This window comes from Kogia breviceps, chromosome 14, assembly GCF_026419965.1.
Source record: "Kogia breviceps isolate mKogBre1 chromosome 14, mKogBre1 haplotype 1, whole genome shotgun sequence".
Classification (NCBI taxonomy): Eukaryota; Metazoa; Chordata; class Mammalia; order Artiodactyla; family Physeteridae; genus Kogia; species Kogia breviceps.
The window spans coordinates 34,406,581-34,422,654 of record NC_081323.1 but is presented as its reverse complement, the minus strand read 5'-3'; the positions used below and the strand labels follow the sequence as shown (position 1 = coordinate 34,422,654).

The window sequence follows — 16,074 nt, the reverse complement described above, 5'->3', positions numbered from 1 at the left end:
GGTGGAATTTTGTGACAGTTGCAACCCATCAGGGTACAGTGGTGGTGACACTGTGTCGCTCTCAAGGCTGGGATAGGAAGGATAACACAGCTTCCACCTCTGGTGCACTTGGTCTTGGAGCCCTGAGCTGTCATGTGAGCAAGCTGACTGTTCTGAGGCTTCCATAAGGAAACCCAAACTGGCCCCCATGGAGAGTCCCTGAGACCACAGGAAGAGGGGAGAGATGTCTGGCCGGCCGGCCCTTAGCTGCTGGAGCCCACACTATTCCACTGCCAGCCACTACCCAACTACAACCATATCAGAGGCTCCATGCCAGACCCCCTAGTTGAGCCATTGCAGAATTGTTGATCCAGAAAAGCCATAAAAAATAATAAAGTGTTGTTGTTGTCTTAAGTTATCATGTTTTGGGGTAATTTCTTGCACAGCAGTAGCCAGTCAGAATTTGCATGTATAAAAAGTATGAGGCTAAAGTAATGGAATTCATGATAAGCATGACAAACTTTATATACACAAATGTATGCCATTTCCTTCAATAAGTAGCCACACTGGGAGAAGTTTATTTATAATCATATTGTCTCTGTGATAGTGTGTCTCCCCACATTGATCTGTGTGACTTTGGGCATAATTCTTTCTCCTGTGGATCCACTGAGCAAGGGAAAATAGATTAAATTTTCTCTACTGTCCTTTTCATCTCTAAAAATTCTTGACCATTATACAAAATTCTTTGGTAACTGAGATATCTGAGAAATATGTTCCTGTCGTACATTTTCACTGTAAGGTATCTAGGACTCAGTTTGCATATTAAAATTATAGTAAAACTTTAAATATAGATATAAGCCATATAGGTAAAAAATGCCAGTTTTCCTACCATTTAAACCCTACTTTTATCTGACAATAATTGTTTTATATAAAGAGATTATTGAGAGTAGCAAAATAAAAGAAAAATATACCTAGTGGAGTTATTATTTTAAATCCCTTGAAATTATGTAAATATTTTTAAGTGTATTTTCTTATTTATAGTGATATAAGATCATCTTTAGAAAGCATATTAAGTCTTTATATGTTGTAGGAATATGGTAGATGGAATTCAGGAACTTGGTTTAACCATATGATCTTTGTTTTAATACTTAATTTAATTTTTGTATAGGTAACACATTCACATAATTTGAACATCAAAAATATTAGTAAACAGTGAAAAGTCTTCTTCCCATATTTGGCCCTATCCTTGTAGTTTTCATAGGTTAACCACTGCTGTTAATTACTTGTTTATCCTCCCAGAGATATTTTATGCATATATTAACTAAAACAAATATGCATTCTTTTCTATACCTGTGGAGATATTTTTACACTAATGGTACCATGCTTAACATTTCTGCATCTCTTTTCTTCCCTCTCTCCTTCCCTCCCTCCCTTCCTTCTTTCCTTCCTTCCTTCCTTCCTTCCTTTCCTTCTCTCTCTCTATTTCTTTGTTTCTTTCTTTTTCTTCCATAGTAATATATCCTGAATATCTTTCCATATTCATACATAAATACCTTCATTGTCCTTTTTACAGAAGCATAATGTTTCATTGTATAAATGTACAGTTATTTCACTAGTCCCCTACTGATGGACATTTAGGTTGTCTCCAAGCATATCATCCACAGAATATATTCCTAGAAATAGAACTTTATACCAAAAGGAGACTACATTTGTAATTTGGAAAGATATGGTTAACCACTCTCTCTGGGAATGGTGCCAGTTTGCATTTCATTGTATAGGCATGTTGGAGAAAATTGAACCATTACTGATGTTCATTTGTCTGGAAAATAGTGAATTAGACTACTCAGAACCTATAGCTTAATTCTTGATAGACATGTAGAAGAGGGATGGTATTTGAGAGCTGCAAAGAATCTTAGAGGCCATCTTATTCAACTCTTCTTTTAGGTTTTAAGACCAAAGCCCAAAGAGAAGAATGACTTGCCCAAGGTCAACAGCTGGTTAGTGACAGATTTGGGACTTCTGACAATTATAATCAGATCTTAGGGCTTATAGTCTAGTGCTCTTTCCACACCAGAGGAAAGATGGTAACTGCCATTCCTGCCTGTGTGCTCAGGATGCCTGGGATGCCACTGCTGCTGATAATTAGCATTTCTTGAGTGTCTGCATGTACCAGGCATCAGATGAAACACTTCTATTTACATTATCTTATCTATACCATGGAATCCACAAATTCATGTGCAAGATAATTCCATAAATTGAATGCATGTATCTCACATGCATATGTCTGCTCTGAAGATTGTAATGTGTTTTAATAAAATGTAAATTAATACAAAGCATCATTGAAGTTTTAATAGCTGTTTTTCTCTAACTTGTTCTCCATCAGTGGGTTTTGAAACTACTACTGTGAAAGGGTAGACCATAAGACTTTTGATATTAAAAAGAGGTATTTGGTATTTGATAAACATGCTTATACTCAAAAAGCTTGAGAGCCACTTAACAGTGTTTAAAGTCCTTTTAACTGCCCAGACATCATTCTGTACTCCATCTGTCTCAATTACAAGGTTAAATACTAATGATGCCCCAAGCACAGAAGAGACCACAGAAATCATCTAAGCAGCTGATTCATTTTGTGGATAAGGAAACCAAGGCAGGGACCAATGAAAGGATGGCTTCATATGGGTTACTCCACTAATCAGGGCTGGAGCTGGAATCAGAAGGCAGGCCTCCTGACTGAATTTTATAACAGGAAAAGGAGGAACTCCTTGGTGTAAAAGAGTCACCCATAAGTACTATAAACAATTAAAATAATGAAGAAAATTTCCTTTCGAGCTTTACATTGATTCGCCTCCAGGTTTGTGGATCTGAGAGGTTGTTATATTGGTCGATAATAACACTTGATCTTGGATGCTGTAAAGTTAATACAGAGCATAACCAACAGAGATCAATATTTTGATGTTGAGGATGCTCTTTTATTGGCTGTCCTCAGGCTTAAATTAAATGGAGAACTGAAGAAATGAAAGGAATAATTTTTCAAAAATTCCATGTTAGTTTTGTGGAGAAAGATGGCTAAAGGAGAAAGCAAAGGAAACATTTATTTATTATGTCATTATTTCCTGCCCTTATGGACTTCTCTCTCTCTCTCTCTCTCTCTCTCTCTCTCTCTCTCTCTCTCTCTCTCTCTCTCTCTTCTTCCCATTAATGCCCCTAAGCCCTGTGTTCACTTGACAAAAGTAGACACATCTTTATGACCTGGATAAGAAACATTTATTCTTAACCTTCTCCATCCACAAAATAAGGAAACCAAAGTCATATCCTGTTGCTCTTTTATATGGTATTTGATGGACAGAGGCAATGGGAATAAGGTTTAAGAAAACAAATAAAACAAAAACCATAGATTTCACCTTCAACAATGGCAAGGGGGGTGCCAAAATTGCCCTGGAATAACAGGGCACAGGTTAATTTGTGGAAACTTAGGCCCATGAGGGACTCTGCATACCTTAAGTTTAGTCAAATGTATTTTGGAAACAGAGCATTCTGTGTTCATCACCCCCCTCCCTTGTGGAGACTCACAATTCATTGTAGCATCCTAAGTGTCCAGAGGAACCCTACACTAAGGTAACTGATTGACTTAATCTCACCTGGTGATCCCCAAATTGAATTGACCTTTAAACCCATATCTTACTGAACCTGCTTTGGGAAATCCTGTTGCGATTCTTATTTGTTATTACAAAAAAAATATTAGTGTGTGTGTGTGTGTGTGTCTGCGGTTTTGTTTTGTTTTGTTTTTCGCTAAATACAACCTAATCTCCCTTTATCCTCTCGTTCTATTAATATGTCATAGCGGTTCTCATTTTAAAGCCAGGTTTGTCTGTGAAATAACATCTGCATAAACTCACTAATGAGGTTTCTGCCTATTTTGATCACAAGATATCATCTTCAACATTATCTGACAAGGGTTTAAATACTGTTTAAAGTCGTTAAAAGTTGAAATCAACATTTGGGGATTTTCTCAACATTAAATAATACTCTCGACATTTAGCAGACAATTAACAAAGACCTTTCTCTTAGTGATTTATTTTCTGCTATTTAAATTTCATATGCAATTTAAAACTATTCCATAGTTGCATTTTGGTAAAGCGTTCTTATTCTCTTGTTACTGTTTTTGAAATTAAGTGGTACTGATTAGCCAAAGCAAGTCATTTATTTTCATTATAATATTCTAATGACCAAATTTCTTTTTTGATCAAAGTTGATTAGTTACTGTTACTCACATCATTTAAATGAGTTTATAATCCAGATTAAGAGATAAGACTGAGAAGCAGGAGTTAGAAGGCATTTTCAAGTAATTTGGATTAAAATTTGGTTTATTTCTTCCAACCTTTATTGACTTAAAATGAGGACAGTTCTATTTAATTAAGTTCTTAAACTTAAATGTTTATGTATACCACAATTCCTGGTTTTATATGCCAAAACAAAAATTTTTAATTTTGTGTTTTAAATATAAATAGAGGATGAAAAGTACAGATTGATTTTTGAAAGTTTCAATATAGTGAAAAATAGAAGTTAAGTAATTATTAGGAACCATTATCCCCAGCATACCTCATGTGTGTGGGGATCATAGATTGCATTGTAAATTGGTAGGGATGTTTAAAAATTATTCCTTTTATAACGCATATACGTGGAATCTAGAAAAATGGTACAGATGAACCGGTTTGTAAGGCAGAAATAGAGACACAGATGTAGAGAACAAACATATGGACACCAAGGGGGGAAAGGGATGGTGGTGGTGGTGTGATGAATTGGGAGATTGGGATTGACATGTATACACTAATATGTATAATATAGATTACTAAAAAGACCCTGCTGTATTAAAAAATAAATTAAATTAAAAATAACACTTTTAGTGTTATTACTGATTATTATAAATTCTTTTGACATATTTCCAGAGACTTGCCCTTCTTTATTGTGTACAATGCCTGATACTATCGCCTTATTTATAAGTAAAGTGATGTGTAACACTGGTACTTCCTTCCCACGTCAATTCAGAATGTTCATTTTGTAGGCAACTATTTCTCAGTTTATTTCCCACTGAGGATTTTTCTTCTGCCAGCATGCCAATTATTCACACCTCATATTATAATCTGTTATGCTTGGATCTGACCAGTAGCAATGGAACAATTTACTGGTAGGGGATTTCTCTTCACAATTATCACCTTCCTGGAAAATTGCCTACTTTAAAAAGCTGTGCTATCTAAAATCTTTTACCAGAGAAGCATTTGCATCATCAGTATTTCTTAGCTTGCTTGTCTCCAAGCTCCAACACAAATACCTAAAATAAATAAAGCACCAATTATGTGAAAAGTGAAAAATATCTTGCTTATCCTATTTTTCCTTCCTTTTGCATTTACAGATGTTATCCATACCGTAGGACCAATAGCCAGAGGCCATATTAATGGTTCCCACAAGGAAGACCTTGCAAATTGCTATAAATCATCTCTGAAACTGGTGAAAGAAAATAACATCCGATCAGTGGTAAGTACTTTTATGCTTCTTATTTCTTATTCTTTTTCAGCCTTTATATACTGCGAAATCAATCTTGTCCAAAATGAGGGTAGAATATCATTTCTATAATTCTAAAAGCCAAGTTTAATGACCTTAGTATGTGATGTAGTCTATCAGTTATTGTGACTCCACTCATTTGTGTGCCCTAAATATTTGCCTAAATGTTTTAGAATTTGAAAGTATAGAGTCCCAGAACTGGAACCATCACATCGAATTTATTTTCCCCCTGTTGCCATTAGCTTTTGAAGAAAACGTTTGTGAGTGTGTGTGTGTGTGTGTGTGTCTGTGTGTGTGTGTGTGTATGTGTTTTAACTTGAAAGATGTTATTCTTTGAGACTGATTTTGGTCTTCCTAAACGAATACTCTGTAGTTGGGTATGCCACATCCCTTCTTAGTTTTATCAATTTAGATGGGAGAGTTCAGAAAATGTGGATCTAATCTATTTCCTTAGCAGTAGGCTGAGATGAAAGGGGGTCTCCTCTAGCTGGATTTGGAGGTATTTATTCACCTGCTTTTCTTTTGCAACATGCCCTACATTTATTACATCTCAATTACACCAGTAAAATAAAACTATGAGAAAAATGAGAGTGTAAACACCCAATCGTAAGTTAATTTGGGCAGAATCCCTTGGGTTTTTCAGATAGATGTTTAACCTTGCTGAAATCATGGAACAGGAAGATAGTTAAACACTTGACTTCTTAGCAGGCTGAATGGATCAGCATTGCTTGCGAGTTCACAGAAGTGGTGGTTTTAGTATTTGCATGAAGGAGCATTGAGAGTCAGGCACATTTAGATAACCCTGGATGGTTGCTGTACTTTTCATGCATGATTATAATTATGAAGTGCCTTTTCCAATGTGAGTTTGCTTAAAATAAGACAACTTTTTTTCAAGCCAATTACGCTGCTTTTTACATCTTTGCCTACTTGTTAACAGAGCTAGATATTTCATTTCACTCTTTGATTTTAAAAAATTTTCTCTTTGCAAATGAATCAATAGGTTAGACACTGTTTTGTCGTAGAGGAGAAAGCTGTAGTTCAAAGAGGGAGCAAAGTAAGCTACTAAACCAGTTGACTCATTTTGTTCTCTAAAGGAAAATAAGAAAAATCAAAACAGGTGTGCACATTCTGGGAATAATTAAAATTTTGTCAGTATAGCTTATTGATTAAAAGAGGCAAATGGGGCTGAAGTGCTAAGAAAAATGGATATGTATAAAAGTTTCCAACTTGGGAAATATGGACCTTGAGACCTGAAGAGAATTTGCTAACAAATTCACTGGCATCTCTAATGATTTTCTTGAAGTCAGTAAAAAGTAAGAAGAGACTAGCCCATTAGAAACAGTGTAAAAACATCACCCATCCTTTTAACAGAAAAAATATACATCCCCAACTATGATGACCTTAAAATAATCACATCTGCTCTTACTGTACTTGCTACCATGAGGTAAAGAGTGGAAGAATTATCGACTAAGTTAAATTAACTTTTATCAGATGCCCTATAATGTGATACTCTAGTCATCCTGAGATTGGAATTAGGTCTATTCTATGTTTACCATGTTTGATGATGATTTTGAGGGGTTAATTACATGTTACTTGGATAAAATTAGCACGTGGTGGCACTAAACTGAAGTCATTGTAATATTAGTAAATAAAAATGGAGATGGAAAATATCTGTAAAATATGAAGGAAAATGTCCAGCTAAATTGATCACCACGTTCTTACATGGTTGACTGGAGTTGCCATCAAATATCTTGTCTCATATTCTTAAAAAAATCTGCCTTCCTTGCTTCTTTCTTTCTTTTCTTTTTTTTATTGAACACTATTGATTTACAATGTTGTATTGAATATAGTTACCTGTGCTATACAGTAGGACCTTGTTTATCTTGTTTATATACAGTGGTGTATATATGCTAATCCCAAGCTCCTAATTTATCCCACCCCTTTGGTAACCATAAGGTTGTTTTCTGTGTCTGTGAGTCTGTTTTTGTTTAATGAATAAGTTCATTTGTATCATTCTTTTATACACCACATATAAGTGATATCATATAGTATTTGTCTTTCTCTGTCTGACTTACTTCACTTAGTATGATAATCTCTAGGCCCATTCATGTTGCTGCAAATGGCATTATTTCATTCTTTTTATGGCTTTCCATTTTGTATATGTACCACATCTTCTTTATTGATGTCCATCTGTTGATGGACATTTAGGTTGCTTCCATGTCTTGCCTATTGTAAATAGTGCTGCTATGAACACTGGGGTGTGTGTATATTTTCAAATTATAGTTTTTCCAGCTATATGTCCAGGAGTGGGATTGCTGGATCATATGGTAACTCTGTTTTTAAAGGAACCTTCATATTGTTCCCCATGGTGGCTACCTTTCTTTCATTTCTTGCAGGAGGAAATGGGGCTTTCTACTTTATATGGAATGTCTTGTTCTTGACCAACATTAAAAAAAATAATGATGCTAATGTCATTAAATCCTTGTCATATGGGGGGAAATGTAAAATTCTTAGAAATGTTATCATGACTGGATACATCTTTTATTGTACAGACTTCTACTTTATAGACATTACTATAGACGGGGAGAGATGTCTGATATCACAATTCCAGTTAGTAAGATGGAAAATAAAGTTAACTTGAGCTCATTTATATGCATGTCAAAGAAAATTTCTCATAAACCCTTTTATCAGATCAGCTTAGTGTGACCATGGAAAAGTCATGTCAGTATTTTGTAGCCTCAGTTTCCATATACAAAGAATCAGTAAATTATTACCGTCTAAATCATGAGGCTATTATGGGAATCAGTTGAAATAATGAATATAAAATAACTGGAAAATATATTCTCTATAAAAGTATTTGATAATATTACTTCAAGTGTAAGATATTTTCACAGTTTATGATTTGGCAAATTTAGGAGATTGAGATCATTCTTGCTTTGATATTCTGAAACCCAGACCTCTAGACACTATCATATCATTTCTTGATGTTTTTATACGGAAATAAATTATCGTGAAGTACCCAGTTAGTATATTTGTAAAGGAAAATCTCAATTTTTTTCTTCCTCCTATGTAGGGAAAAATCTCATTCTTCCCTAGTGTGTGTTCCTTCCCTGTGAGTCTCCTTTACTACTCCCACAGAACAGTTCACTCATGACATTTCTGGTCACCAAATGTGTGGAGGTTTTTCCCACACTAAGCAATTCTCTGCAACCCCACCTAGGTGTCCTATAATTTAACTCGGTTCTGACACTGTGTACCTGGAGATAGTGTCAGACCCCATAGATTCAGGGCTCAGTCCCACAAGACTGTCACCCCCTTCCCCACCCTTCACACATACCATTAAGATGCCAGTTGCAAGCTCAGGTTGTCACCTATGCTTCTGACCTACTAGCTATAGATTGGAAGGTCCAACGACCCTCTGCTTGGGTTCAATTAATTTGCTAGAGCAGGTCACAGAACTCAGGGAGACACTTACATACATGTACCAGTTTATCAAAGGATATGATAAAGGATTCAGATGAACAGCCAGATGAAGTGATACATAGGATGAGGTCTGGGTGGGTCCAGAGTACAGGAGCTTCTATCCCCGTGCAGTTGGGGTGGGTTTTTATCCTCCTGGTGTGGTTGTGTGCACCCACTAGAAGCTCTCCAAACCCCAAACTATTGGGGTATTACGGAGACTTACTCACACAGGCATGATCAATCATTGACTCCATTTCCAGCCCCTCTCCCTTGTCTGGAGGATGAGGGATAAGAATGAAAATTCCAAGCTTCTAATCATGTCTCAAGTCATCCAGAAGCCCACTCAGAGTCAATTCATTAGGACAAACGATTCTTCTAGTTCTCTTATCACTTAGAAATTTACAAGAGGTTTAGGAGCCCTGTGTCAGGCATGGGATCAAAGACAAATAAAACAAAAGATGCTCCCAGTATTCTTATCACTTCAGAAATTACAAAGGTTTCTGGAGCTCTGTGCCAGTAACTAGGACAGAAACCAACATATATTTTCTATTATCTCATACTACTGTGTTTATTTAGGCAATTAAAACTATTAAGGTTGCTAATAATGATTAATATCATCTTATTCATAATCATTAATAATATCATTGTTAATATTACCAACTCATGTGTGTATTGACAGCACAGAACATGCCACAAACCTTTATTGCTCAGTAGATGCACTGAATTGAATTAAATTATACTAATCTTGTCACCACATGCAGCTGTCTTAAATTTGTAGTCTAATTTTTAACTTAAAAAATACTCTTATGTTACCATGGTTTCTTCCACTATATGTTGTTTTACAATAAAGCTACAAAAATAAATGAGGAGTAACTAGCTAAGGTGGGGTAGCAGATGTGTAACAAAGTGGCTATAAGGCAGTGTGGTAAATGCCATAAAGGGAATGTACTACTCTACTGGTCTGGATCAGCTAGGCTGTGCTACACCCACAAATAACCTCAAAATCTTAGTGGCCTACATTCAGAGACCCTGTCTTATAGGCATCGCACTTTCTCTGGGCTCTGCTATTTGGAGCTGACAACCTCCTCAGCCATGAATTTTGCAAAATCATGCATAAACCTTTTACTGTCTCAGATTTGAAGTGACACACATAATTTCTGCTTCCATTTAATTGGCCAGAACTATTCACATAGTCCTGCCTACCTGCAAGTGGGCCAGGGAAATGTCTGTGAATAAGTGAAATATTTGATGGTACCACTTTTCTGCCAAAATGAAGCCAAAGGCTTTGGTGTCACAGCAGAGGGGTCAGAGATGTTTGCTTTACTCTAATTTCTCTGAAGGAATATATTCTTCAAAATTTTGCTGGCGGTAAACCAAATAATATGATCATATATTTGTTTAATAAATAATAAAACCTACTGTGTTCCAAGACATTTTTAGATATTTCCTAAGACCTAGAGGATATAATGTTTACCTTCAAGTATATAATTTGCCTCAATCTCCTGACCATCCAGACAAATAAATAGACCAGATCGTCATGTCCATTGTATGATTTGAGAGTACTCTCTTGTTCTCTCATCACTTTTAAATATCTTCCCATGGAACCCTGAAATTCTGTAATAATGAGTAATTTATTTATTTATTTATTTTTTATTTTAACATCTTTATTTGAGTATAACTGTTTTACAATAGTGTGTTAGTTTCTCCTTTACAACAAAGTGAATCAGTTATACATATACATATGTTCCCATAACTCTTCCCTCTTGTGTCACCCTCCCTCCCACCCTCCCTAATAATGAGTAATTTATGATGGTCAGGAATTGTTCTTTCTCTGCAGTTTTCCTTTAAAATGCAAATACTCAGGAGATCAGCAGATGATGAATTTCCTAATACCTTAATTTGAAGAAATTTATCAAATTACTTTTCACTTTGGCAGGATAAATTAGAGGATAATAAAAGTACCAAGCACCTCAGCCTGAGGGAGAATTGGAAGGGAAGTTGGGAGAAACAGGAAACAAAGTGGGGTACAAAGAAATTTCACTGACCTTCCAGTTGTGCTAAAAGGAGATACTTTTTAAATAGAGAAGAAGGAAAAGTGAGTCACATAATTATCTAGAAATAAGGTAGTTATTTGGTTACTGGATGTGACATTTGTGGATATAATATTTTGCTATAAAAATAATATTCCTTTTATTAATTTAGATGAGAAAATTGCTTTAACTTTTTCTCCTGTATTCATTCTTTGTGGTAACTTTTTTCAATATGTACCCACATGTTTGCTTTAGGTTGTAAAAGAATAAAAATAAATTAATCAATAAATCTAATGGTTCATTTTACAGTGGCAGCTCTCTTCTATGAATTATTAATTAGCTTTATTAATACCAAGAATGTTTAAATTTAGGGTTTTAATCATGAGAACTTACCATAAAGAGTTTCAGGTGAAAAATCTGACCAATCTTTCATGCATCCTAGATGTGGTTTGTGCAAGAACCTTATTCCATCCAACTTACTTCAAACATTGATTCAGTTATTTTCCTCCAACCATGAGTTCCCCTTGGGAACTCATTTTTCCCCTTGGGAAAAATTCAAATGCATGCAAATTTACTTTGGTATACATTCTTGACAACCTTGAGAATGTTGATTCCAGTATAAGCAAAAAGCGTAAGTCACCATGTAGGGGATAATTAGAAAAAGAATGAACTGGAAATGGGCATAGAAAAAAGAATGAAAGAAAAGTCAAGGAGGGTGCAGATTTTCTCAGTCAAACATTGGAAAAGATAAAGGTAGATGTCAAAAAATAGATCCAGGTCTTAGAACCACAGTATTCTAAATGCATGTAACTTGAGAAATGAATAATCAGTTGCTCATGAAGTCAAGCAACAGAATGATTTTGATTTCTAGGACAATGTCATGTCCTGAGAAAATGAAAAGGGTGTTGTGGCACTGGAGGAGGACTGAACAGGTACAGAATATCCTTTTGAATGTATATTAGCTAAAATATGCAAATGGAAATTATTTATGTTGGTGAAACCTCAGGAGCAGAGGTAGGGTTGAAGACAGGAAGGAAAAATTTCTATGGAGAAAGGGCTGATAAATAGAGGTTAATAATACTGTACCCATTATCACTAGATGCTGATATAGAGTTATTAAAATAGCATAGGCATTATCTTATATGTCATGCTGCTTTTATCATTTTTTTGTTTAAGTGAACATAGAAATATATTATAAGGATTTTTATGTTATTCTTGACCTCTATTTCTCTCTTTTTTTTTTACAATATGATTTAAAATTTCTCAATGTCAAATTCTTTTACCACCAGGTTCAATTTTAGGAACCTCATCCATGCTGTTCAAAGTGATCTCTTCTCTCAGCATCAGCTAAAAGGCATAAATTCATGTTTGTCAGTGATATTAGGTATTCAAGAAAACTCCGTTTAACTGACAAAATATAGTGTACCCAGTATGACATTCTTTGAGTGAAAACATGCAATAAAAAATAGATGTTTTTATTAAAATGATTAGGATGTGAAAATAAACCAGACTTTATATAGGTTAAAAAATGATTTTCCCACGAAGTGTAAGTATTAATTGATATATGAATTTGGTAGCTTTCTGTGATTATGGGTAGACTAAAAGATAGTTGTTTGTTTGAATGGTGTATACCACTGTCGTTTCCATATGAGTGTGATGCTAGATGATTTATGGACTGAAAACAATTATAAATCTTCACTGGTAGGAAACATCCAATGCCCATAGAGATGCCTCAAAGCTAGATGATGTTTCCTCCATGTCATACGTTTTGAGAAGTAATACTTTCTAGTGGAAGAGATGCTGGACCTACAGTACCTCTAGGCACTGTGGCAATAAGCAATTTTGGAATTCTGCATTTAATTGTTTCACTGTAGTGTCGGTTTTCATTTTAAGACATAGTCAAGTGAATCTTATTTTCTTATACAAGTTCTCTTCTGAGAGGGTTGCCATGGCAATGAGTTCTCAGCCTGAAATTCTTAAATGCTGGTTTTATTTCATTATCTGAGTTTCCATTATAGACCACATCAATCAATGCAGTCCTTTCTACAAGAAGACTTCTGCAGCCTTAAAAGCAGACCCTTTAATTTGTTACCTCTTCTCCTCCGACTACTCTGATATCACAGTTCTGGTTTTTTCTTTTTTGTTTTTGTAGTCAATGTGTATATCATTTTATTTTATTTTTTTGACATTGTTTGAGATTTTATTTTAATCTGAAGACAAACTGAAGTCATATTTTCAGCACTTTAAAATAGGATTAAATAATATAATTTTATTATTCCATGTAGCTTCCATGCAAAATAGTATATACATCCCCATGTATGTATATATGTATGTTTTTGTGTCTATATCTATATCTATCTATATCTATCTATATCTATCTATCTATCTATCTATCTATCTATCTATCTATCTATCTATCTACATATATCCTACTGGTTCTATTTCCCTATCTAAGCATTACACTTCTAGGCATGCCTAGAAGTTGTCCCATCTGAGGGATGAGGAGAACTGGGTTATTTATCTTCCACTTCCACCTCTGGTTGGCTGAGGACTGCTCCTGGGACATTAACTTCCCCCTCACTTCATGCGCGCTTCTTGACTAGACTGAGAGAAAGCCCTGAGGCAGAGTCACAGGAAGGGTGTTTGCTGGAGGATGCTGTGGGTGGGCATGTACTGGGACAATGAATTCTTGGAAGATGTGAGTGGGGCACTGATACCCTCTGCCTTCTGCATGTGGGTGAGTTATACTACTTGTAGATGTCACCTCAGCAGAGTCAAGAGGGCTTTACAGAATATTTATTATAAAAAGGGCATGTTGGGCCTGATTGAATTGAGAACCATTAGCTTAAGTTAAACTGAGTTTCTGATAGAACAGTTTGCTAGACACAAGTTGTCTAAAGATTTTTATTCTTGAACTCAGCCATCCAAATTTTCTGCTTCTTTAAGTATAGTGTGATATAAATGTCATAAAGATGGTGATTAATGAGACTAGTGTCACATTCTATGGGATGCTTGGAGTTATGAAAGTGAGTGTAATGCTTAGATAGTGGAGAAATAGTATCATAATATTATGTCACCTTGGTTAATTATTTTCTCAACATTTCATAATAATAAACTTTGATTCATCATGCAAACTCCAAAAGAATTGGCCACCTAAGGTTGGCTGTATGTAAAATCATTCATCAATTAGGAGACTCATACTGGCAGAGAGCAATTTGATTAGCAGGTTACCTTTGATTTTATTTCAATATAAGGAGTCTTTCAAATTGTCTTCCTTAAAAATTTTAGAAAATACATTATCTTATATTTTCTTCAAGAGTCTTACAATATGATCAGTTCTTTCTGTAAGAGTGTTTGAAACATTTTGTTTCATCTCATCTAATGTTGAAAGAATTATTTTTAGTCAAGTGTACATTCTGCAGATGTATATCTACTAGCAAAAACCAAGGAAAATATATTTAAAGTGAAAGTATAAAATAATTTGGCTAGATTTGTCAACTTGATTATTTTTAGTTCCTTTATCAGATTCGGGAACATTCCCAGGAAAATCATTACTGGTTTCTACAACAGTGTCTTTCAGAGGAAATACTAGCCCAGGACACTGTCAAAGAAAGTATATTACAGTGATATTTGTATGGAAACTGTAAACAGATTTGCAATGCAAGCTTTTGTCGTGAGTGTTTTATTTTTCCCTGACCTGAGCAGCAGTTATTAGATCACTGTTTCATGAGGAAATAGTCAATTCAAAGCACAGACCACAGAATTTGGTTTGAACAACAGGGCAATTTTGGCATATACCTAGAGGGTTAATAGTCTAGAGCAAAGGCAATGGCTTTAAACTGTCCATTTTTTCTTGCAAATGTTCAGATATGGTTTTTATAGAAGAGCAATTTCAATGAATGGAATCTAAGCTATTCTTAAGCTGTTGAACTGAGACACTAAAAGAGCAAAACAAATAAAACCAATAAAAATTTTAAAGTAGCAATAAATCTGTCTGTATCAAGAAAGCTCTCTAGACTTGTTTATGTACAATTCAATAGAGTTGAAAAGAGGATTTATTTATTTATTTTTAATGGAAACATCAGGGTTTATTCAGTCAAGGGGAAAGAAAGAGAGGGGATAGTTTAACATATTTGGGCTGGATGACAAAGAGTGGAAGAACCACCTATATCACTCCTGGTCACACAGTGTTTCCATGCCTTCTCTCTCTGCCATCTCAGACTTTTCTATTACATTGTGGATATGAAGACCAGAGTTGAGGTATGAGCAAGGCAACATGGCAGATGGTATCTGGGGTCAACAATACACACCTGCTCTTTGATAAAGACACAGGGGCAAGAGTGCCTGGCTAGTAGCTCATCAATTAGGTGATGAACAGCATCTGTATTTCTAAGTCAAAGCAGATGTAGGGCCAAATGAGACCATGATGGATATCATGAATAGGAAGTCACTTTAGAGCTCACATTGCTGTCATCCTAGAGGTGGCCCTTATCTCTTTGTATTTAGAGATGACACTTTTGTTTGTTTCATACGTTTTATCATGGATCATACCTTAGAGGTTATTAACTTATAAATGTATTTGACATTCTATGAATCCTACCTATATCTCAAAATCTACCTTCTTAGTTTTTATCATTACTCAACACATGAGTTTCATACATCCCATTTGTTTTCTACTGTAGAAGAATTGAATATTCTCAAATAACACAATAAATACATTACACTTTTTGTATTAAAAGAGATGACATATGAATATTGTAATGGGGATGGATGGGTGTGTGGGTATTTATTACAGCCATCCCTCTATATCCTCAAGGGATTGGTTCCAGGACCCCAACAGACACCAAAATTCAAGGATGCTCCAGTCCCTTATATAAAATGAGTACTGTCAGCCCACCATGTTCCGCCCACCATGTCCACCCACCATGTCCACCCACCATGTCTGTGGGTTCTGCACCCGCAGACATGGATGGCTGACTGTGCACTGTTTTCTTTTTTGTGCATGTTTGAAATTTTCCGTAATAAAACAAACTTGAATGTTTAA

General features: G+C 35.3%; 1 protein-coding gene across 1 annotated transcript in view; it reads left to right on the top strand.

Moving 5' to 3' along the window:
* MACROD2 (mono-ADP ribosylhydrolase 2) overlaps nucleotides 1–16,074 on the top strand; it is a 1,977,737-nt gene that overhangs the window by 1,153,812 nt on the left and 807,851 nt on the right. Inside the window, exon 6 of the mRNA XM_067012448.1 lies at nucleotides 5,390–5,511. Coding sequence (XP_066868549.1) covers nucleotides 5,390–5,511 — 122 coding nt within the window. The remainder of the gene's footprint in view (nucleotides 1–5,389; nucleotides 5,512–16,074) is intronic.